This window comes from Pezoporus occidentalis, unplaced genomic scaffold (genome assembly GCF_034315485.1).
Source record: "Pezoporus occidentalis ecotype Australia unplaced genomic scaffold, CSIRO_AGI_Poc_V1 ctg86, whole genome shotgun sequence".
Taxonomy (NCBI): domain Eukaryota; kingdom Metazoa; phylum Chordata; class Aves; order Psittaciformes; family Psittacidae; genus Pezoporus; species Pezoporus occidentalis.
The window spans coordinates 4,832,502-4,855,905 of record NW_026916220.1 but is presented as its reverse complement, the minus strand read 5'-3'; the positions used below and the strand labels follow the sequence as shown (position 1 = coordinate 4,855,905).

The 23,404-nt window shown below is 45.5% G+C and overlaps 3 protein-coding genes across 9 annotated transcripts in view; 1 reads left to right on the top strand and 2 right to left on the bottom strand.

Moving 5' to 3' along the window:
- Positions 1 to 278, bottom strand: part of NCBP1 (nuclear cap binding protein subunit 1) — a 34,077-nt gene extending 33,799 nt beyond the window's left edge. Inside the window, exon 1 of the mRNA XM_062604423.1 lies at positions 157 to 278. Coding sequence (XP_062460407.1) covers positions 157 to 190 — 34 coding nt within the window. The 5' untranslated portion in view covers positions 191 to 278. The remainder of the gene's footprint in view (positions 1 to 156) is intronic.
- Positions 6 to 19,858, top strand: TSTD2 (thiosulfate sulfurtransferase like domain containing 2). Of its 5 annotated transcripts, none has more exons than XM_062604428.1 (9): positions 6 to 536; positions 655 to 938; positions 2,811 to 2,919; positions 4,288 to 4,413; positions 5,405 to 5,510; positions 7,019 to 7,137; positions 7,769 to 7,927; positions 8,910 to 9,048; positions 18,743 to 19,858. In XM_062604428.1, exons 1-9 carry the CDS (start codon positions 24 to 26, stop codon positions 18,787 to 18,789), a joined length of 1,602 nt encoding a protein of 533 aa, XP_062460412.1. In that variant the 5' UTR covers positions 6 to 23; the 3' UTR covers positions 18,790 to 19,858. The 5 variants fall into 5 exon arrangements, with proteins under 5 accessions (XP_062460412.1, XP_062460411.1, XP_062460410.1 ...); XM_062604427.1 differs by having other exon boundaries at positions 18,740 to 19,858; XM_062604426.1 differs by lacking the exon at positions 18,743 to 19,858 and adding an exon at positions 10,307 to 12,644.
- TMOD1 (tropomodulin 1) overlaps positions 13,709 to 23,404 on the bottom strand; it is a 38,318-nt gene continuing 28,622 nt past the window's right edge. For 2 of the 3 annotated variants that reach the window (XM_062604438.1, XM_062604437.1), the window contains exons 5-10: positions 22,241 to 22,330; positions 21,772 to 21,902; positions 19,703 to 19,810; positions 18,114 to 18,257; positions 17,236 to 17,380; positions 13,709 to 15,212 (exon numbers count right to left, since the gene is read on the bottom strand). In XM_062604438.1, the coding sequence (XP_062460422.1) occupies positions 15,148 to 15,212; positions 17,236 to 17,380; positions 18,114 to 18,257; positions 19,703 to 19,810; positions 21,772 to 21,902; positions 22,241 to 22,330 (683 nt within the window). In that variant the 3' untranslated portion in view covers positions 13,709 to 15,147. Of the gene's footprint in view, positions 15,213 to 15,978; positions 16,039 to 17,235; positions 17,381 to 18,113; positions 18,258 to 19,702; positions 19,811 to 21,771; positions 21,903 to 22,240; positions 22,331 to 23,404 lie in introns of all 3 variants that reach the window. The other variant, XM_062604439.1, reaches the window with a different exon arrangement.

Below are 23,404 nucleotides of genomic sequence, written 5' to 3'. Positions count from 1 at the left end.
TCCAATACACCGAGCACACCATTATGGCCGGAGAGCCCCCGTTCCCGGCCGCCCTCCACCCGCCCAAAAGCCCGCTCCCAAGGCGGGACGGCCCTGCCCAACCCGCGTCGCCCCCGCCGCCTCAAATGGGGCTGGCGGCACTGCGGCGGCGCTCACCATCGCTATCATCGCTGTGCCGCCGCCGCGACATGGCGGCTGGCGGGAGACGCGAGGAGACGGGACAGGAGGAGCGGCTCGGGACACCACGCGCGGGCGGCTTCCAGCACGCTCCCCTCGCACCGCCCGCTTCCGGCCCACCGCCCCTCTCCTTCCGGGACCAGGGCCGCGCGGCTGTGCGCGCGCTAGGCCGCGGGACTTCCGGGGGGGGTTGGGGCGGTGCGAACCAGAAACTTCGCGGGCGCCTCCCGTCCGGCGGGGCGCCGCCTCCTCCCCGTCCCGAGGTGGAGATGGTACCGCTCGAGGCCCCGGCGGCCGGCCCCGCCGCTCCGCCCGACGGCGCCGCCGCCAGAAAGCAGCGCGCGCTCGCCCACAGGAAGGTGGGGCATCCCGCGTGGGACCCGCGGGTCCGGGGCTGGGGGCCTGGCGCTGGGGCCGCGGCGGGGGAGTGTGGGGCCGAGCTGTTAACGGGTGGTTTCCGCCTGCGGTGCTTTCCAGGCGTTCTCCCTGTTCGTCAAAGCGAAGGAGGTGCCGGGCGCAGCCCAGTGTGCCGCCGGCGGAGAGGGCGTGCGGTGGCGGTGCTGTCGGCAGGGCTTTGAGGAGCTGTCCGGTATTCACCGGCATGTGGCTCTGCAGCATGGCGGGGACGTCGGGCAGGGCGCAGCGGCTGAAGGGAGCCCCGCGGGCAGCGTGGACGGGATACGGGGGCACTGCCGGGGAGCGCTAGAGATCGCCTGGGCGCTGCCAGACACCAGCCACGTTGGCCACGATGATCTGACGAGGTAAAAAAGATCTCCGCCGTTTGGAGAAGGGTACGGCATGAGCGGGGTATTGAGCTGCTTACGCTTTAAAATCAGAGCGTCAGTCGTAGAATCAGCTAGGTTGGAAAAGAGCTTTAAGATGACCAAGTTAAACCCAGGACTGCCGATACCACCACTAAACCATGTCAGGGAGGGTCTCATCTATACGGGGTTTGAAGCACTTCCAGGGACGGTGACTCCACCACTTCCCCGGGCAGTCTGTTCCAATGCCTGATCCCCTCTCTGTGAAGAGGTTGTTCTTAATCTCCAGTCTAAACCTCCCGTGGTGCAGCTTGAGGTTGTTACCTCTTGTTCTGTCACTTGTTACCCGGGAGAACAGTCCCCATCTCACTCCAAACTCCTTTCAGGCAGCTGTAGAGACCTTTATGTGATCTTCTGCCAGTACTGCCTTTTATGAAGTTCAGTTTAAGATACAGTGTTCCCTGATACTCCTTTAGACCAGCATATGTTTTGGATACTTTCCTGAGATACTTCTTTAGATGAGCAGGTGTAGGTGACTCTAGGAGTCACCTGGCTTATTTGAATTCATTTCACACCTGCTGTCTGGGGTTCAGCTGTAACAGTAATTTTTCTCCTTCCTTGTAGGTGGCACAGTGCTTTGGCTTCAGTCTGAGAATAATGCTGATAACATGCAGATGTTTTGGGTTTTGCTAAGTGATGTTTACTCTGACCAAGGACTTTTCAGTCTTAATGCTCTGCCAGTGAGGAGGAGCACAAGAAGCCAGGAGGGAGCAGAGACAGGACCCCTGACCCGAGCTAACCAAAGGGCTATTCCATACCACAGCACATCATGCCCAGTATATAAACTGGGGGGAGTCACCCAGAAGGGCAAATCGCTGGTCTGGTTGGGCTGGGGGTCAGTCGGTGGGTGGTGAGCAAATGTATTATGTATCCATCACTTGTGTTTACTGTTTTGTTTTTTTTTTCATTCCCTTTTTACTTTTATAGTCTCTCCCCTTGTTATTTCCCTTAGTAGTAGTAGCAGTAGTAGTTTTGTATTATACTTTAGCTACTGGACTGTTCTTATCTCAACCTGTGAAGTTTACATTCTTTTGATTCTCCACATCCCACCTGGAGTAGGGGGGTATAGGGGAGGGAGTGGCAGCGTGGTGCTGAGTTACCAGCTGGGTTTAAACCGCGACAACTGCTCAGTCCTGTACAAAACGTACAAATTACTGCTGTGCTTATAAAGAAGTAGATACACTGCATTTTTCTTTTCATGGTAAATGGGTAAAGGCAGGAACTTCAGAGGAATGAGTTATCAGAGCCGTGTCATTCCCTGTTCTTAAAGCAGACTTGTACAGGTTACTTGATGTCTTAGGGTCTACCAATAAGGAAGGACCGTAGCAGGAAAGAGCAGAATTGCAGGTCCCTCATCAAAGTGCTTTAACAGCTCATTTGTTACTTACAAGTAGGTTCACAAAGATGTTTCTGACTGTGAGAGAATTCAGTTTGTGCTGCTCAGAATCATGAGCCCTAAAAGTTTTGAGGTTTTAAAGTCAGGTAGTGCAAGCGCTTAAATTGTCAGTTGCAAGTTTGTCAAATTGAGCATTTAATGGGACACTTGTGAACACAAAAAACAAGCAGTCCTTGTGTCCTGTGTTGAGAGAAACTTGAGTAGGCCACTGGCCATGATGAGTTAATTTTGTAACCAGTCCCAAAATCAAACCCAGCAGAACTAATTCCTCTGACGTTTACTTAGTGCTTTGTTTTTCTCCATCTGCCAGAAGAAAACTGGCTTGTTTTTTTGAATGGTTACTGCTAATAGTATATTTTTGTGGTTTTCAACACACAATTTTTTCTATTTGTTCATCTTTGCCATGCTGTGGACAGCAAGGTGGGAGAAGTACTTCTGTACTACTGTTACTGTGAGGTGAAGGATCCAGAGGAACTCTGTGCTTGGCAAAAGGCTCTGTGCCAGCATCTGCATCTCACTGGCAAGGTAAGGTTTTAAGCAACAGTTATTTTCTTATTAAAGAAACATCTTCTTTGCTGAGTGCAGGGCAATATGATGTGGAGAACCAGGTATTTTGCAGTAGAAGGTGTTGGTCTGTTATGATCCATTAAGAAAGCTGCTGAGGCTCTGTAAAGTATAATTTAAAATTATGCTATTATTAACTATTTAAGAGCTAATGCTACAACGATAAAGCAAGTAATACAGACAGTCATATTGTGTCTAGCTCTGGGGTCCCCAACACAAGAGGGACATGGACCGTGCAGCACAGTGCAGCCTGAAGGTCAAGCTGAAGGTGCAGTGCCATACAGCACAGGTCTGGGCTGGCTGTGATTAACTGTTATGTGTTATGTGTATCACTGACTCCTCAGTGTGTCTTCCAGTCAGAATCGCTACACCAAACTGTAATCTGTGCTCTCAGGAGAGACAGCAGATCAGCTGACACCTAAGACCTCACTGTAGGATAGCAGTGCTCATTCCTCACAGTCTGTTCTTTTCTGGCAGACTAGTCTAAAGAAGGTAGTTGGCTCCATCTAGCTGGCATTTTGAAGATGTGTGTAAAGGTGAATTTCAGCCTCACAAAGCTGTCAGGGGAAGGGAGGATTTTTTTTCAGGGGCAACTCAAAGCAGGAGATTAGGTTTATCTTCCTAAGTATTTTTTTTTATTTTCTGCTAACAGTAGACACATACCCTGTTCTATACCAGCACAGATCTGAGAGTGAAGTGTCTTGACTCATTCACTTCTGTATTTTTGCTCAGCTGTGTTGTCTGGTGGTTGGTATTTTTCTCGTCTCCAAGACTGGTACAGCATTTGCCTTATCAACCAGTTGGTTTTTAGTTTGCCTTTTGTATTCAATCTTTTTGGGTTTTTTACCACTTTGGAGTTTCTGTTCATTTATCAGTGTAGGAGATAAAATGACTCACTGAAATTTAATATTACATGCGATATTATGCATATTCACATTTTCCTGTGAGCTGTGTGAGTCATTGGGCACAATCCTATTGTTCTTCCTGAGGCAGACCTCCAGTGGGGATTTTAATGCTGACTGCAGGATTTGCCTGTCAGCTGGTTAGCATTTAGCTGTTTACTGCACAAGCTCTTCTGGCTGTCTTAACATGATTCTTTTGAAACGGCTCAAAAGTGATTACTAAGTTCCTATTCTAGTTTTATTTACTGTCTTTTTTTATGTTCAGCTCCAGTATAGCCATCTTTTTTTTTCCCCTGCCTTAGTAGTCTCTTTTTGGAGCATACTTCTATGTCTGCCTTTCGTCACCCAGGCATATTTTGCTAATTTCACTGTTATCTCTTTTTGCTGTTACCAATCCTTAGCCGCAGCTTCTCCTCTTGCCTCTCAGGTACGAGTTGCTTCAGAAGGGATTAATGGGACAGTTGGTGGAAGCAAAGCAGCTACTAATCTCTACGTTGAAGCTATGCTTTCCCATCCTCTGTTCAAAGACATTCTGTGCCAAGAGGATTTCAAGGTATGAAAAAATAATTCCTACATATAGGCGCTGTTAATGTAGGATGTTTAATTTTTGATGAATAAGCACACTGCTTCACAATAGGCTTACTTCTACTTTGATCTCGCAACACTGATCTAAGTCTAGGGTTCCTAACCTTGCTTAGTTTAGGTATCTTTGCCAGTTTTCACCAGCAGTAGCAGTTAGCATGAGCAGTGATAGCACGAGCTACAAGCTTTGGCAGCTATGGGTGCAGCTGCAAAGCCCCCATACAGGTGAATGAGGGAGTGTCCTTCATCTCCATCATTCTTCAACAAACATTTACTCCAAAACCATCAAGATGTATGCTTACCTGCACAAAGGATTTCCACACTTTCCTCTTTGCCCTATTTTGAGATGCTTGCCTAGAAACCTACTGCTTTAAGTTCATGCAGGCCTTGGTGTACACTTAAGTGTTCCATGGCAGAGTCAAGAGTTTCTCAGTGCCTGACTGGAGGGAGAAGTGCTAACTTCTGCTTAAGCATATGTGCATACTGCTGTCTTCAGATGGTGATGGCAGCTGTGGCTGGCACTATAGGGCATTCTGGTAGGCTTTTGCTGCCTCAGCACTGTAGGTACTGGTCTCTGCTCCTACAGAATTTTTCTTTCTCCCCACAGTTCTATTTGCAGCATGTTCTGCAGGGGCCTTGACTGTCTCTTGACAGTGCTTGTGACATTGTTTCTAACAAACATCTCTTCTCCTTCCCACTCGACGGTAAGTCTGCACCTCACGCCAAATGGTGCCTATCTCACCTGCAGTATAGCCTAAGTCACCTGTCTGCAGTCCATGGTAGGGGTCCATTGCCTAAACCTCAGCATTTAGAGTGTGAATTTCAGCAGGAGAGACATTTCTTGCCCTCAGCCACCGAGACACACTCATATTCTAGTGAGCTGTAGAAGTTAAATGAATGGGTAATTCTAATCTTAACACCTGACAAGGTTTGGTGGATTATTTTTGTGTTTAATTTCCTAGAGCAGTGCAGGAGGAGCTCACTGTTTCACAGACCTTCGAGTTGGAGTATTCAAAGAAATTGTACCTATGGGCATTGATCCAAAGATAGTGTCCTATAAAGAAACTGGTAAGTTCATTTAATGAAAAATAAAGCCTCTCATCCAAGTGATAGGTAAATGAAGAATAAAGTACCTTCATCAGAGACATTGCCTTCTGCCGTGGTCAGGACACAGGAGAAGCAGATACGGATACTGGTAGTCAAAAGTTACTGGTCCAGGGAATTTGCTGGCCCAGGTTTTGGTTTGCCAAGTGAGCTGCCATGAAAAATGTTGGAATTAACTTTCTATTTTGTGGAAAACAGTAACAGATTTAATGTATGTCAAGCAGTTACTTTGTTTTGGGATAGAGACATACCTTCTACTTCAGTCAGGGAGTAAGTCATTGGGCTCTTGCTAAAGGCAAGATGTAAAGTGAAACTGTGTGATGCTTAGGAAAGACATTTCAATGCTTGAATGTATTTATTCTAAATGTTCTGTGGGTGCTTAGACTGCTCAGAAGTGACACCATATAAAGAGCCTCAATGCTCTTTCATTGTTAGGCTGCAGTGAGAACCAAGTTGTATAGGAAGAACTTTCCTTGGAGTCTTATAGTGGATCCATGTTTGTATGTTAGGGACATAACATGTTATGGCTGACTTGACTACTTTACTTGTGTTGGAGTTAACAGCCATGCTCCTGCCTTTCAAGTAAAAAGGAAGTTGACCTCCTATGTCAGGGTCATGCCATCCCCCTAACATGAGACACATTTGTTTTCTGCTGCCTGTAGCCGCTTAGTATGGACTATGCTCAATAAGATGTTACTGGCTATGATATGAGGGCACTTACGTAGGTGGTAAGCAGGAGCACAGCAAATAGCAATTAACAGAGCAGTTTTGGCCTTTTTCCCACCAACACGTTTTGTTGGTGGTAAATTTCTGCAGTATCTTTCTGTGTTTTTAGCAGAGGATTATTTTTTCCCCGTTTTTTTGACAGTTTGTGGGATGTATGTTTGGATTTTTTTTTTCCCTTTTTTCCCTCTTATTTTAGAGTGGTTTATGGAGATACTTCCCTTTACTCTGTCAGGATTTGGTGGGTGAGGTTTTTTGGTTTTCAGTAGGTTGGGAGTTTTAAGTCTAAGCATCCTGAAAGCTGAGAAACTTTAATACATTATTATGGAAATCTTCTATTTTTATCAACAGTTTCTTTGAAAAAATTGCATTTCTGTATGCTTCTGTGCCTCCAAATGTAATGAAAGATGAGCAAAGGGAAGGGAGACATTTTTCACTCTTGCAACTGTAAGAGTTGCCAAGGGGATGTAACAAAGATCATAAAGACAGGCGCCTGTCTGCTGCTGCTTCTGTAATGTGAAACAATGTTGTGTTTTCTTTCATTTGTCAATAGGAAGCCAAACATGGATAAACTTGGCTTGTTGAGTTGGGATGAAAAGCCTGTGAACTGTCATAGAAAATTTTTGTTTGGAAATCTGAGGAGAATCTGTATCAGCTAGATCGTACCTAACAGTTTTTTGTAGTTCAGCTTCTCACATCCTTTTCTCTTCCTTCCTTCCTCCCCCTTTTTTTTCTTTTCCTTTTTTAAGGAATCCATTTATCCCCTCAGGAATTTCATAAAGAAGTTGAACATTATTTGTCTCAGGCCAGTCCAGGACAAAGCGATACCATCTTGCTGGACTGTCGGAACTTCTATGAAAGTAAAATAGTAAGTGTTGTTTGCCTGCTTCTTGCAGTGTGTTACAGGGGCTGGTGAGAAGCATTTCACATTGTGGGGGTGCAACCTTACTGGATTCCAGATTGACTGTAATATGTGCAAAGTTCAGTTCAGTAATGAATATTTGATACAAGCAGCAGAGGACCTCCTGCTCAGCAACTCATTATGGAGATTGCCCTGCTAAGTGCTTATACAGCTTGGGGCTGGAAGAAGACAAAGCAGTATATACAACATGACCAGTGAATACCACATAGTTTGAACTAAAAGTAGAATAACATGTAAGATGCTTCCCAGCATTTTTGTCTTGCCCTGTATGTCAAAAAGAATAGGCACATCCTGCTGTCACACCCACCAACCCTCTTGCAGTGTTGTGGCTTATCCTTTCTCTGACAGTTCTGCTCTGCTTAGCACCCTCTTTTATGTTTGAATGAGGAGACATGCTGTCCCTGGAATCCTCTTACAGATTCAGCAGGTATTTTTATGCATGAATGCAGCCTAAAGCACCTGCAGTGAGCCAAGTGTTGCGGCCCAAATGTTTGTTACTTCCTCTAGTTCAAGGCAAAGACCTTACCATGCAAGTCTGCTTTATAACCAGTCACATGGCCATCTGTTGTTATTGCAGGGGCATTTTCAGGGCTGCCTGGCTCCAGATATCAGGAAGTTCAGCTATTTCCCCAGCTATGTAGATGAAAACCTGGAGCTTTTTAAAGACAAGCGTGTCCTGATGTACTGCACGGGAGGGATTCGTTGTGAAAGAGGCTCTGCTTATCTACGGAGCAAGGTGAGAAGCCGTTCTGAGGGCACAAGTGTTAAGTAGTTGAGGTTGCTTTAAGAGCAGCTGTCTTGTCTTTTGTTGGTAAATTCCTAATGAGCACAAACTGCTCAATGAACAGGTGGGGAGATAAATGTCTCTGATGCACACTTGCTTAATGCTGTCCGTCAAGGACATAGGTAGCTTTACGCAGCTCAGGATGATTTGCATGGACTAGTGTCACAGCAGTGATTGCTCTGTGAAAATAATTATATAACCCATTTGGTGAGAAGACATTAAGTCTGCCGTAACTATTGTAGCTGTGTTTTAGGGGAGCTTGAGAGCATTCTGCAGTGCTTCCACAAGCTCTGTCTTATACAGTTATGCTCTGTGGTCATTACTGCACAGCTTGAGCACCTCAAAGTGGTGAAAATCAGCCAATCCGTGCTTTTGCAGTGCTGTGGAACTAAATCCAGCACATTACATTGTTCTAATTGCACTTTATGTCCCACTCTTCTTCTGGATCCTTCCCTCGGGGAGCAAGAGAACAGCTCCAGAGATTGTTCCAATGTTGCCCGGAGATTTAAACCTTGATTTTTTTCTTTTTTTTTTTTTTTTATTCTGCTGCATCAGTATGAACTCTTGAGAAATACTGTTCCAGCTGACAGCTTGCCACATAAAAGCAGAATAAGCAGAGGTTCACAGAGTTTCAAAAGCATTTGATCTGTGATACATTAAACCTCCCTCAGCTGAGGAGGTTACAGGCCTTTTTTGGACTGTAACGTTAAATGCACATTTGGGTTCATGTGAACATTTCAGCATTGTGGAGCTGCCATGTGATCTCTGGTGGCACTGCCTAGAGCTGTGGGTGCATGTGGTACAGATCATCTGATGATCACTGAGAAGCTGCTGCTTTTGGTTGATCGCTGGCATTTAAAACATTTGCTCTGGGAATGGTGGCACACCACCAGTGATCTGTCCTTCAGCTTTTCTGCTAATATGCTTTAAACAGGCAGTGTGCAGAGAGGTTTACCAGCTAAAAGGTGGAATTCACAAATACCTGGAAGAGTTCCCAGATGGATTCTACAGGGGGAAGCTGTTTGTATTTGATGATCGTTATGCCATTTGTTCCAATGAAGATATCATCTCAGGTAGGACTAGATAATGTAAGTGCAGAAGGCAGGGACGCTATGTCAGTGGTTCTCACAGAGATGTGCAGGATGGGACAGCCTGTAGTAGTAGCCTGTGTAGTTCTTCTTGATAGTTGCTTTCTTGTTTTAGTGCTATCTCTTTTCAGGATAATTACCAACTCTATGGCTTTAACACATAAAACAGAAATGAGAGAAAAGGGGGTCACTAAACAGAGTTCCCTAAAACTGGAGCAGTAAAAGGAAGCATCCCCTGCAGAACAGGTGCTGTAACAAGCTGTCTGCAGCAATGGAGGCGTACATCAAGCACTACTACTGTTGTTACTCACTTGTTGCCCACAGTGCTGATCAGCCTGTGGTTGGCTAAGTGACTGAAGCATTAAATAATTCTCCTGGTGTCAGCTGTTTTCTGCTCCTCTGTTCTCTGTAATCTTACTGAACATCAGCACTGATTGCCAGGCACTTCAAGAGTGGGGGCACTAAGCTCTACAGCACTTTATTTTCATGTTTTAAAAGTTTCTGTACCCTGTAGAATTTCAGTGACCTCTAGTTGAAGCTCTTAAGATTTTTGCCTGGACTTCTGGCTGGGGTCACTTTTCAGATACTGCAAATGAATTACCTGTTTTTTTTTCTTCTCAGTTGCCACATACAAGTAGATGGAATTTGCCCCAACCCCTTTTATAAAGCAGTGCTGTTTTTTTCCTTTGAGTGGGTAGCTTCTTGAGCCTAACCTCCTGTTCCTCCTCTGTAGTTACCATATATATCTTGAAGGTGCCTGGCTTGGTGTAGAAACGGAACGTTCTCTTCATACATCACAGCCATCCCTATGGAAATTTCAAGGGGAAGTGTTGGGGTAGGCACCTTCTTGATGGTACAGCTAAACTGGGCTGTAGCTTTCAGTGAAAGGCTTAAAACCTGTGATGTTTTGGAAGGATACTACCAGGACTGCAAATGGCACCACATTTGCACAAGCCATTGCTTTTAGGTGGAAGAAAGTCCCATGGCACGGCCTCCCAAGAAGTCAACATTCCTGCATGCTGGCTTAATTACCACCAGTATATTTTTCTTCTTCTTGGCAACAAGGACCTTACAACAAAATCAGAAGTCTAAAAATGAACTAGGTTCTAGAAGATCAAGCTAACCAGGAATTAGAAGCCTGGAAGACAATAGATAACCACTCAAATGAGAGTTGGCAGCCCTGTGTAAGGGGGACAGATAGGGCAGTGTGGGTGTTAACTTCTTCTTTTCCTCCTCCCTCCAGCATGCAGATATTGTGGGGAGCTGTGGGACCAGTATAAACTTTGCTCCAGCCAGCACTGCCGGCAGCTTGTCCTGGCATGTCCAAGTTGTCGCAACAAAGGTCTTACAGCCTGCTGTCCTGTTTGTCAAGAGAAAGAGCTCAAATTGACTTCAAGGGCTTCAGGACAGATACTTAAGGAGGAATGTGATTGTACAAGGAGAAGGCTAAGGGTGCCTATTGAAGATGTCTCGCAAAGGATGCTGGTGGCAGGAAAAAATTAAGCCATTTCATTAGCTAATCTGACACGTGTTAATGCAAAGGGCTTCAATAACCAGATCCCTGTTACTCAGTTAGGTTTGGAAACCATGAAAATGTGTTGGCTTTGAAAGTCTTGTTCATGTGCTGCCTTTAAACTTAAAGTACGTGCTGAAACCATCCATTACTTGACCATAAATTACCAGTGTGCCCAACCCACCACTAGCACTACAGGATTCCCTTTCTTGGGTCTTGTAGTGTGGCCTCTATCATGGGGATTTTGGAGCGGAGTTTGTGTGATGGGACACAGATGCTCACAATTCAAAAGAAACTGAAAGGACATAAGAATAATTCCATTCTTTTCCTCCTGCATGGAGATCGATTTGTCCAGCCTCTCCATTGATCATGCATTTTCTTCAGTAGTTAGGGTGTGAAAACAGCAGATGTGTCAGTTTGGTGTGGGTACGTGACTGGATTGGAGCTGAAGATATTTCCATGTACACGCCATCTGTCTGCCTCCCTTGGTTTATACCAGTGAGTAGCAAGGAGTAGTTACACGAAGTCTGACTTGACGCCCGCCTAAAATTGGCTGAAGGCAGAGTAAGGATCCCTCTGGTAACTGGAGCAAAGGCCCACATGTCCCATCACACTTCTTTGGTGTGACCTGTAGGATGAGCAGCAAAAGCAACCCTCATTCCAGTGTTCTGTTTCTCCAGGAATTGTTGTTTTCCTTAACTTGTCTGTACATCAAATATCCAGGGCTCAGCTCTGCTTGCAGTACTAAAAAACAACAGCTTGAAGCATGTTGGAACTGAGACACAGAGAAGGGAGCACAGAGGCTGTCAAAATACCAGCACTGTGGCACTGAAAGTGATGCTGACGTGTGCATAAATGTCAGTAGCGACTATAAGGAGAATACAGGATCCTTTATTCAAGTTAAATAATTCAAGATTTGGGGAGCATTTGTGCTTTGTAATTAAGCTTTTGAAAAAACTCAGCCCATAGAGATGTCTGTGATTTCCAGTTCGTATGACTGAAGAAATTGTCTTTGAAGGGATCCACAGCATATGAGCTCAAAGTACTTGTCCGCCTGCTGCTTTATGTGCCTCATGCCATAGAATGTACAGAAAGGTTTTATTAGTAGTTTAGAAGGTATGTCTGGACTGAAAAATTTCTTAGAAACTTCATGGTACTGAATAGTAGTTAGTCATTAGGAAGTGAAATCACACTGCTGGTTTTTTTGGGTGGTTTTTTACTTGCAACTGCTTTTCAAAGCAAGAAAACAGTTTACTCAGGTTTCTGCAGCCCTTAATGACAATTAGGGCAAGGTTATTTTCATGCAGATTGTAACCTTTCCCTCCGTGCTATTAATTCAGCCTCATTTGTTGGCTCGACTGGCAACTTACAGACGGGGCATTGGTTCCATTAAAGCCATAGCAAGCATTTCTTCAGTCTTCCGGTATTGTTACCATGAAATCAGTGGTTCAGCAACTGTTTTTATGACCCTTCCCTTCATGAAGCAAAGCTGGAACTTATGGATGTCTCCTTTGGAGAGCTTTCTAGGATGGTATTTAATAGTAAATGTGTGCACAAGCCATATTGGAGAAGAAACTGGAAAATTCCCATCAGTAGACACCTTCAGCAGAAGTCTGAGCAGGTCCCCTTGGATCTTCCTTGCCAAGTGTTGCTGGCCAGTTAACCTCTGTGTTTTTGAGGTCTGGAATACTTGTGGAAAAATATGCAAACTGTACATGCAGGCCTGGTCTAGAGCACTGCTGGGAGTGCCTGGCTTGCATACTGTACTCTCTTCATGTAGTAGGCTGAAAAGAACACAAGATTATAACTCAATCCATCAGCAAGGCTGGAACACTGTAATCTATTTGGAAAGCTGTTTGTATGCCACTTGTCAGGACAGAATGGCAACAACTATATTTTATATGTAACCTCCTGTGATGCTAAATAACCTTTAGTGCTTCCACTGTAATTTTTAAAGTCATGCACAAACATATTTCCACTGCTATGTTGGAGGTGCTTAATTTTGCAGAAATAAATGCTGAAACCTAGCTAGCTGTCTGCCATATGGTAGACCTGGCTATGAGATAAAGTTCTGAGAGTTCCTGGCAGCTGTAGATTCTACCTCAAAGTCAGGGGGGAACCATGGGACCTCTTCTGGTCCTTGCTGCACTAAGGCAAGGGAGGAGAAGGGTTTGAGGTGTACAGATGGAGGCCCATAAAGCCAGGTTCCCTCTGCTGCAGAGATGGGAGAAGTGGGGTAAGAGAAATCCCTAGCTTCCCTCTTGCGAGTTAGCCCATGAGCAGCTTCTCTGTCATGCTTCTGGATTCGTTAGTTTTGTCAGATTAATACAAATAAGAACTTGTCATGTGAAATCCTGTGTGGTGGATGCCAGGCAACTCAGGGGTAGTGCCTGAGAGAAGGCACATAGCTCCAGGAGAGGTGAGAGTTAAGCAGTGTTGGCTGTGACTGCCAGATACTGCAGTCGGCAAGATGCTTCTTTTCCCTTTTCTTGGAGAGCTCCTGGCTCAGTGACCCGTTTGCTCCCAAGCATCACCATTTTGTAGCTCCATCACTGCACAGCTTGATGCCTTTCACCACAAAACCTGATGCCTCTCAGCACAGCCCATCTCCTCACAGATCTCGCATGCATTTTTCAGCAAAGCAGCTCTATAAGAATCAGCTGAGTCCTGTCACCTTACTGTGGGTTTGGGCTGCATGGTTAATTTAGGTGCTGCTATAGTGAAACACAGGCCTTTCTTTTTTCCTTCTCAAGGGTTTTTTCACTTACGAAAAAATGTTGTTGTAGTATCCATGTAGTGCTCCTTGCTTTGCAGATGAGTCTCCTTGCATGTCTTAGCACTGTCAGGATTTCCCAGGATAAGATGCATTTATATTTGTCGGAAGCCCGTGGAAGAGCTGAGCCTGTACCATGCAGATCTGAGCGGATGGTTCCACTGAAATTGTGACTCGGATTTGATGGTTTAGTTGACCATTTTGAAGTCTTTGCATATGGAAGGAAGAGGCTGTCTGCCAGTTTATTTTCTTTTTTTTTTTTTTTCTTCTTCAGTATATTTTCAAGTATTTTTCTGTTGTATTCTTTTCATTTTCTGATAGGAACTTTCAGGGTAGGGGGAAGAAGCTACAGTGAAGCATTTTATTTGACACCATGGGTGCATTTATTAAGCTTTGAAGAGCAACAGACACATTTCCCACACTGCTGAAAGTACAGTGTTGCTCTGTTTCACTGGTCAGAGCTAAATCACAGGTGGCATTTGTGCACAAGCTCTAAAGGAATCTGTGGGACTTTGCAGGGGTATGCATCAAAGGCTGCAAAACGTCACTCTTAACAGATGCGTACAGACAGATATCTAGCAAGTGAAAACATTTTCTAGGGCACGTCATCAGACCAGGAATAAGGCTCTAGTGTGGCAGTGCTTCTAACAGGAGACTCTTCCTACAGAGCAGGATCCCACCCAGGTTAATAGCAGGAGTTTTGGATGGGATAGGGGTGGGTCCACTGCATGTCTGGGAGCTACACAAGCCTGTGGGGAATTCCTCTCAGGCTGGATGGTGGGTGGTAGACTGACAAAGCTATTGGACTATATGCAGTGTAAATTCAGAGTTGGGCTATTTCATTGACCAGCTTTTCTAGGGCACATTTATTGTTGCACTTATGCAGACATTAGGAATGGCAGTAAAAGAAAATCCCCATCAGAACAAAATTTAATTAGTGAACATGGTCATCCAGACAAAACAGCAAAGAGAAAGAATGTGACTTGTTTCCAGTGAGTATTTGGACACACACTTTTAACATTAGGAAACTGAACGAGTAAGGATTAGATAATTAGTTTGGCCATCTGTGTGGGCTTAGTATTTGCGTCATTTCTCTAAAGGGGACTGTTTTCTTCAGGCATGGATAGGGTAGAAGACATGGATAGGATAGAAGAGTTATTAGCCAATCCTAAACCACTCAATTTTTGAGACTTTTGTTTTATAATTGGTGGCCTTAAGTTCCTTATTATTAGGAGCTGGAGAAAATGAAACATGAGGATGTGCTTGAAACAGCACCTCCAACAAATTGCCTCAGCAAAGGTCAGTAAAAACCTGTAATTCACAATTCTTTAAATTAGCCATGTTTTCAGGTAGTAGAAGTGCTTGTTAAACTAACTGTTCCTCCATAGTTGCTTGAGATCAATTTGGGGGAAGAAAAATAAAGTATTTTTTTAATACTTCTGTAATTTGTGTGGAGCAGTTGTTTCTTTCACTCATGCATACCACATCCTGACCGTATGAAACACTGTGCAGGAAGTTTATAGAAAAATTAAGTCCCAGGTTAATTAAGAATCACTTTTACCCTGGGATGTACTCAAAACTGAGACTGCATAAATTGGCTTGAATAGTTTGAACTCTACAGAAAACATCAACAGTCCTACTGGGTAAAATCTTCAACTACAGCCACTAGTTAATTTAAACTGATTGATAGTGCATAAAACAGAACCGAGGCACCACAAATACTCTGTCAAGGCACTTATTGCCTTTAGATTTCCACAGTGTAGAACAGATCACCGGGAATGATCTCCACAGCCAGGAATTACACTCCAGTTCTGCACTTGGGAAAAATAGGCCCATTCAACTCTGCAAGTCTTCTCTTCCTCACTGAAAAAGAAGAAGAGGAATCAGTCATGGCAACGGGAAGACGTGGATGGCAGGCTTAGCTTGCCCGCTGCGGAAAGGAGCCGAGAGACCTACTTTCTGCCAGGAAAGAAAGAGGATAGCATCAGCTTCTGAATTCCTGCATTAAGCAGCAGACACAGCCTTACGCAGTTTAAAATCAAGGAAGGTAAGATGAAGTTTCCATCCCTGTGAATTCTTAGGGCCAGAAGCTACTTTCAGCCTTACCTCCCTTATTCTACAGTCAGTTGTAGTTCACACAGTTTATAATGTGACTCTGGCCAAAGCATCACCTGATGCTAACTGATGTAAAAGCAAGAGGTGGATGTCACAGTTTTTCCTTTGCTAGTTTTTCTTAATTGCCCTTTCAAATGAAAAGAAAATTAGCTTTTTTTCTTATCCTAAGCCTTCAGCCTCCAGCCCTCTGATCATGGTTAACACAGTCACAGCAGCCTCATACCTACTTCTAAAGCTGATGTACAGCTCTGAGAGCTACACTCACAACTTTTCAAGAAACATGTAAGGAAAAAAGGGGAGAAAAAGGTATAAAGGGATGGAGAAGTTAGCTTATGAGGATGAATATAAAAGCCTTCACAGTTGGTTCATACAGAGCATCTCAGAGTACAGAAGCTGTGAGACCAAAACCAAGTTCTGCCAGCATCAGGTGATGGTAGGCAAGAGCACTGGAGTGGAGCGCAAGCAGAGAGCTATTGATGATAGGGAGGAAAATAAAGTTTTTCTGTACTTATACATTATCCAGGTGTAGAGCTGAGATGCTATTGCCAGAGACCATCTGATCAATGAGTATGAGCTGCAAACAAGAATCAGATCAGACAAAAAAATGCAGATCTTAATAAAGGCAAATTTGACAACTGTTACCTGGAAGGCAACTTACGAATTCTTCCCTTTAACAGCAGGAACAGTAAAACAATGAACAGCAGGAACTGGATTCAAATCTTCCAGCTGATTACTTTGAATGCCAGGTGCTGCACAGTCATTAAAAACGTTGCTCTCTTCAAAAGGACAAAAAATAGCCTTTCCTGGTGGAGCTCTCTAGTGACCAGGAATGCAGCCACAGGCAGAATAAATGTGCAGTGAACCATAATACTGAGTATTCAGTGTGGTCCCTGAAGAACTGGCATATACTCCTATGTTTGGCCATGGTTCCGAGGAACACAATTCTTCCTCAGGTACAGAAAGGGTATCTGCAAACTTCTGCTTATTTCTCCCAGATACATTGTCTGCTGCTGCTGAGAAGTTTGGTGCTGTCAAGTCTGTAAGCAGCATGGCTGGTCCTGAATGTTGCCTGCATTCAGTACTGCTCTGCAGGACTGATTCCCAGCGCCCTACAGCAGCTTGTAGCCAAGCAGCGGAAAGCCCCTGCTGCATGCATCAGCTGAAGTGGCAGTTTGCAGACTTGCCCACGTTTTGCTTCATAAGCAGTTCCCATCACTTCATTGAGGGTATAAAGATAACTCAAAGCCATGTGGCTTCCCACCTCTCCTTAGAAACACTTCCAATTTGTTTTGCCGAAGGGGACGGGCCAAGGCCCGCTACCTCCAAAGTTCAACTCTACTACTTTTCATCTCCTTGTTAAAGTGGGAATGAAGCTACAGGAAGATAAGCAGTTGGCAGGAATCACAAGTGCTGGCAGCTCATAATCCATGTGCCATATGCTGTATCATGTGCTGTGCCGAAGCACGTTAGCAGCTCTCACTCCTTCCCAACAAGACCCACTGTTACTGCCAAAAACACTGCTTCTGGGAGATCTAGCTGTCCAGTGTCTCCAGGTTTGGACCACAACCCTTTCCAACAGCAGCTGCATTAGGGAGCCAGTCAGTGAAAGCTGCTTTCCTTCTCGAGAGGCAAGGCATCATCACACCCTTCAAGAGGTGGTTCCTAATTCAAGCGCATCCACCAGGGCTTTCAAGCCAGCATTTCTGCCCTTCTCCCACCAGGAACTGCCCACAGGACCTTCCTGTGCCCCCTGGCTTGCAGCCCGACTCACCTAGGTCATTGTTATTCATCATGGCATTGGAGGCGCGGAGCCGGGGACCTTGCTGAGTGAAATGGTACCCAAACTTCAGCAGGGAGGTGTTCTTTTCCAACATGCTCGCAATCTCCATTTCTACTTTGTTGCCCAAGGGCTGGCTCTTTAGAAAACAGAAAAGCAAGCTGGTCTTGTCAGAGAGCGATTCAGAATAAGCACTTTTATCTGCCATCTCCATCCTTTCCCTCCCTCTTTAGACCCGTTGGTCCATCTGGCATTCCTGACTTGGAGCTGGTGAAACAAACCACTGGCCTATTCTTTGTACAACCAAGTGGCTCCAACTGCAGCAGCAGATGTTCCTGTAAGTCCTCTTGCCCAAAGACTTGGACAGATCTGCAGCTAAGAGATGTCTGGAGAAACTGATTTTGAACTCTCTGTCACCTGCCCCTGAGCTCCCTGTAGCTCAGCTGCTTTTTTTTGTTTGTTTGTTTTTAAACCCCATGGGTTTACTACCACCCCATAGTCCCCGGGGGACCTAAACGTGCCACAGCACCTGCTCACTGCACACACTGGAGCTCTCTTTCCATTGTACATTTCAGTTTTACTAAACATTAGTTAAGTCTCTGCAAGAGCTCAGAGCAAGGTGTGATACTGGAGAGGTGTGGACAGCTGCATTACCGCTCTCCAGGGAAACGCAAGCACCATGGGAAGCTGATAACTGTGTATAGTAGCAGATGCTGCCCAGGAACTGCAGCAGGAACAAGGGGCTGAAACATCTTCAGTGCAGCCTGGCAGTGGTGGTGGTGGGCTGCCACCCTCCACCTTGACCAGCCACTCAGTTTCCTGCACCCAGGACACGTTCATTTGGTCACAGCTCCTGCTGACACAGGCTTTACCTGGTTGTCAATGCGCAGCTCTACTAGAGAGGTGTTGCCCTGGAGCGCTTCCACAACAGCCAGGATCCCGGACCCAGAAATGAAGTTGGATTCCACATTCAGGCTCTTCAGCGTGTTGTTGACTTTCAGCATTTCTGCCAGTGCCTGTGGGCAGACGGGAGCAAGAAGAGCTGGCAGTGAGAGTTCAGGGGTTCAGCAGCAGGGGTTCAGCTAACCTTGCCTCTAGAGGGCATTGTGATGACCCCACATGCTGTGCAGTTTCACCGCCACCAGATGGGAGAGCTCTGTGTAGAGTGAAAGGGATTCCTGAACATGAGCATGTGGGAGGCCACAGTGAAACCTTGTATGGAAAGACCCTTAGGGCCACCCCAAGAAACAGCAGTCCACACCTATGAATGCCCTGTGACAGCTTCACCTCTCTAAAGCCAGCATGGTGATGGCAGGGATGTTGTCCAGCTTCATCCCTGCCTCCTTTCTGCACTGCTCGTTCTGTGTGGGGCTGAGATACTTCCTATCACAGCAGGCACAGAGAAGAGCATCTGTCTTGAACAACAAGGGATTCCCCACATCCAAGTTATCTTCCCAAGTAGCATCACAACCATATTAATCACTTCTGCTTCCCTCAGCAGGTAAGACCAGAAGAGGGCTGGCACACTCCCACCCCGCCCTGTTCTGATCTGACATTTCATAAGCTGCATGGGAGCACCCATCTATGCCATGAAGCAGAAGGACCAGCAGGTAATGTCCAAGTATCTGGGCTGGCCTGTACATATTCACACAGCACTTGGCTCCTGCACGGTGTTCCAAGGGCCCTCAAACAGCATCAGTGCTGCCTGCACAAGCTCCTTCCCCAGTCCAGAGTGCCTGAAATACTGCGAAGGCTACACCTGCCCTCCAAAAAGAAGGGTTTTTCCTAACAGGCAACTTGTGTGCACGTATGTGTGTGGAGGTAGGCAGGGTGAAGAAGACCAAAAATCAGTTGCAGTGGTGCTGGAGGTGTGTGCAAGGATGCAGCTTGGAATGCAGCAAGAGGGACAGGCAGAAAGCTGAGCACCTCCCTGCATCCCTACTGATATTTAAGAAAGACCACTTGCAGCAGCCAGAAAGACCCTTTATCACCCACAGAAGAAATGCAGTCCTGCTTCTGCATAGGTCTGCACAAAGGAATATATGAAAGAGCTGGAGTAGATGCGTGCGAAGGGAGGGATGGTGTGCACACAGCAGTGTATGGCTTTGTACCAACAAAAACCATAGGGGTGGCCCTGGTGTAGGATAAGAGACTCACTGCTTTTACAAAGTGCTACTAGGAAGTCAGTTTTTGTCTCCCACCTGCCTTCTGGGAGTTCCTTGAGGACAAATATGAGACAAAATGGGATTAAGCAATTGTGTCCTGAAACCTCCACACGTCTGTCCCAAATCTCCACAAATGTCCTGTCTGTCGCTGGCTTTCACTAGCATCAAACATCAGAGGCGCGGAACATGCCAAATGTGATGTGAGGTGCAAAAGCAGTCACTCAGTAACTCCAAAAATACCTTGCCCAGGAACAGCTCCTGTCACAACGTTAAGACGATGAGCCAACAGTACTTACGAAAGCAACAGGATCATTGCTCCGTGTCCCAACTATACTGAACTTCTTCACATAGGTGTTATTTTTCAGAGCTTCCGCAAAAGCTTTTAGAGTTGGTATGGGAATATTCTGTGAAAAGAAGTGCAGAAAACCTGTTAGGCCATTAGCCATATGAAGAAATGTGATACACTTAGATGATACTTTAAGTTTCTTACCCAAGTCAAATCACCAAATGCACAGAAGTAATTTAAGAAGGGGTTGATAAATGTTCTTACAAGTTCTGTTCCTATAATCAGTGTTGCCTAAGGAGCGTGGCAACTTCTTCCCCTCTCCAATGAAAAAAGGCTGAGAGAGTCAGGCTTGTTCAGCCAGGAGAAAGCTCCAGCGATACCTTAGAGAAGCTCCCAGTGCCTAAAGGGGCTGATAATAAATCTGACAGGGGACTTTTTACAAGGACATGTAGTGACAGCATGGGGGGGATGACTTTAAACTGACAGAGGAGAGATTGCGATGAGCTCTTAGGCAGAAGTTCTTCTTTGTGAGAGTGGTGAGGCGCTGGCACAGGTTGCCCAGAGAAGCTGTGGCTGCCTCATCCCCGGCAGTGTGCAAGGCCATGCTGGACAGGGCTTTAACAGCCTGGCCTAGTGGAAGTTGTCCCTGCCCATGGTAGGCGGTTGGAACTGGATGAGATGTAAGGCCCTTTCCAACCCAAACCATTCTGTGATTCTACAATTCAATTTCCCACTCTGCTGATAGCTCACTGCTTTGATTTGAAGCTACAGTGTCCCTGCTGTTTAATTTAATTTCCCAGAAACTCATCTACTTAGGAGCACAGGTGCTGTGGAGATGTATGTAACTAAGATCCATGAGCCTAGAAAGTGCTGTTCTTGCACTTTTTAATACAAATGACAGCACTCAGCAATATTAATGTCATGTTCAGGAAAATTTCCACTTACGGGGCTTGATCCAGAAAGATATGAAACCATCTCCTTGTAAGTACAAACCACAGACACCTCTGATTGATTGCTTTACACAACTTCTTTCAGGCCAATGTATCTACGCTGCTTATTCTGGTTCCTGCAAAGTGAGTATTTTTCACTTATCCAGCGCTCCAGATGTCCTTTTCAGATGCACAATTTTTTTCCTGTCTAAAATTTTAAGTGTTATCCTCACTTTGGAGTTCTTGCCACACTATCAGGATCTCACTGTGTGGAATCACGTATAGTCAAAGCCGTAACACAGGGGCCAGCAGTTTACCATCTCTACTGCTACCCAGTTCTCCAAACCGTGTCCCAAAGTCATGAGTCCAACATACACAAAAGTGACTCCCTGCCAGATCCTCAACCTGCTGTCCTCAAGGGACCTTCAGGGTCACTAGCCAGAATCAAGTACACAAAAGTAAAAATCTTTTCCTTATTAGAAGGTGCAGGTGGCATGGCACAAGTGTTTTTAATGTGCATGTGCAATTAACCACATTCTTGCTATTTGAATATGTCATCACCATTCAACAGAGCCCATGGGATGGAGGTCCTGGAGTCAGGGGGGACAGATGGAAACTGTATTTTTTAGTATGTGTATGTGTCCCAGAGCCAACTAAGAATTGGTGCCCTGATTTGCTTTCTACAAGCAGTAAAGGTGTCCCAGAGAACTGATGGGTGGGAGATGGACAGGGCTATCTGCAAGAAAGGAGGTTTCTTCATATTGTCATTGCAAGTGTCAGGACTTTTCCTTCTTCCTCACACCATCTTAACATAAACAGCCCCCTGCCCCCAAAACGTGCCTGACTGAACTGCTAAAGCAACCTAGAATGCTTTTAACCAGACAGGCTGGAGATGGGTCTCCCAGACTACCCTAAACACAGCTTGTCTCTTTCAGGCACCTACAGGAGTCCTCCTGCTACCAACCCCACACCGTTGCCCCACAGCAGGTAACAATCCCTGTTGCCCAAAACAGGGATAGGAAGCACTGGCATTCCTTGTCTGGCTACACAGTGTTACAGTAAAACTGTGCAGCAAAATAGACTTGATACACAGAAGGCAAAACCCAAGTATTTGGTTCTGTTACTAAGGAGAGTAGAAAGGAGCAAATACCATAATATTGTTAAGGTTGACTTCCTCAAGGTCAGGATCATTGCTTTGTATTAGTTTCAGAGTTTCTTCTACATTCGTTGAGTTTGGTTCCTCATCAGGAACTGGTTTGTACTGTGTGGGCTTAATCACACCTGCAAGTGACAAGCAAGACATGTGAAACAGAAAGCACCCTGAGCAGCAGCATGGTCTCTTCCAGAAGCAGTGCTGGGAAAGGGAAGTGTGACTGGACACAGATGCAAAATGAGAGACTGAACAAGCATTCACCAGCTCCACCTGTGCTCACGTATATACACCAATGCTGCCTGTCACTGGGGCCAACTGGTGCAGGACAGGGTGCCTGCTGCTAAGTGCTCTCTGGGTCCAAACCTGGGTGATGGAGGACATTCAGCCTAAAACTAATTCCCACTTTGCCTCTGCTAGCAGCTTCAAAGCCAAATGCTGCAGCCTGCTGACACTCTAAATCACTTACTGTTGAGCCCCTCTTTGTTCACGATGGTGGTGCTCCCCAGTGCCTCATAGTACTGCTGATTACTCATCAAGGTGTGCATACCAAGGATGGCTACAGAAAAAGAGGAGAACATGAGTTACTACGGGCTCCAAAGCCAGGAAAAGATGCATACATGCTGTGCTTCCTGTAGCACATCACCTTTCCCTGGACAAGCACAGAACAACATACAAAGGAGGGACCAAGCCTTCAAGCTGTCATAAATACACAACAGGGCTCAGATATGCCCCCTTGTTTATTCCAATGTAGCACAATTCATAGGAGAAGAGGACCATCATCTTGTGAACAAAAACCAGACAAACAGCCGAGGCTTCTCAGCAGCCAATTTGATTCAGCATCACACAAAAATAGTGAGGGGAAGACAATAAAACACTAAAATTGCCATAGGTAGGATTTAACCTAGGGGGTCCAGTCCAGCAGGAGCCCACGCATCCTCATCCCCCTTGGGCACGTGCCACTCACTGTGACAGTCAGTGTGTGAGATGCGCTACTTCCCATGCAGAGCCAAACCGACCCCTCAGGCAGCAACATACAAGGTATTGACTGCCACCCGAAGCATGGCAATGCACTCTATGTTTTTACTCAACAATGAGCAGGGCAGTGGTGGTGGTGTGCTTTGAACTGATCTGTGTAAGCTTGGAAGTTGACAGTGTAAGAAGCTAAAGCTCTGGTGGCTCAGACAAAATGCAGAAAGTGATGGTATGAACAAAAGTCAAAGATTGTAGGAGACCAAAAGCTGAACTTCTGCCAGTTTGTGTACCTCAGGCTCATAGCTGCAAAACCAATATGAAAATGCACAAGGGGATCTGCTGACATTCGTGCCAGCTGCAAATGGGCAGTGGGAAGCCAATGGCTTAGAAACATTCGGGCAAAGGGTCTGTTTTAAAAATAATTCTGCTACTCACAAGAAGCTCATGTTTGAAAATAAACTGGCTTTTTAATCAACCTTTCTTTTACAGCTATATGACTTTCTAAAGAAAAATGCAGACATGTGAACACTTGCTATAAACAGACACATTTGAAGAAATCTTGGCCTCCAGATGTGCACAGTGGCTAAAATAAATAAAGGACATAACTCCCTAAAATTCAAACATGCCACCACAAAGGCGCTTTGCTTTCCCATGAGCT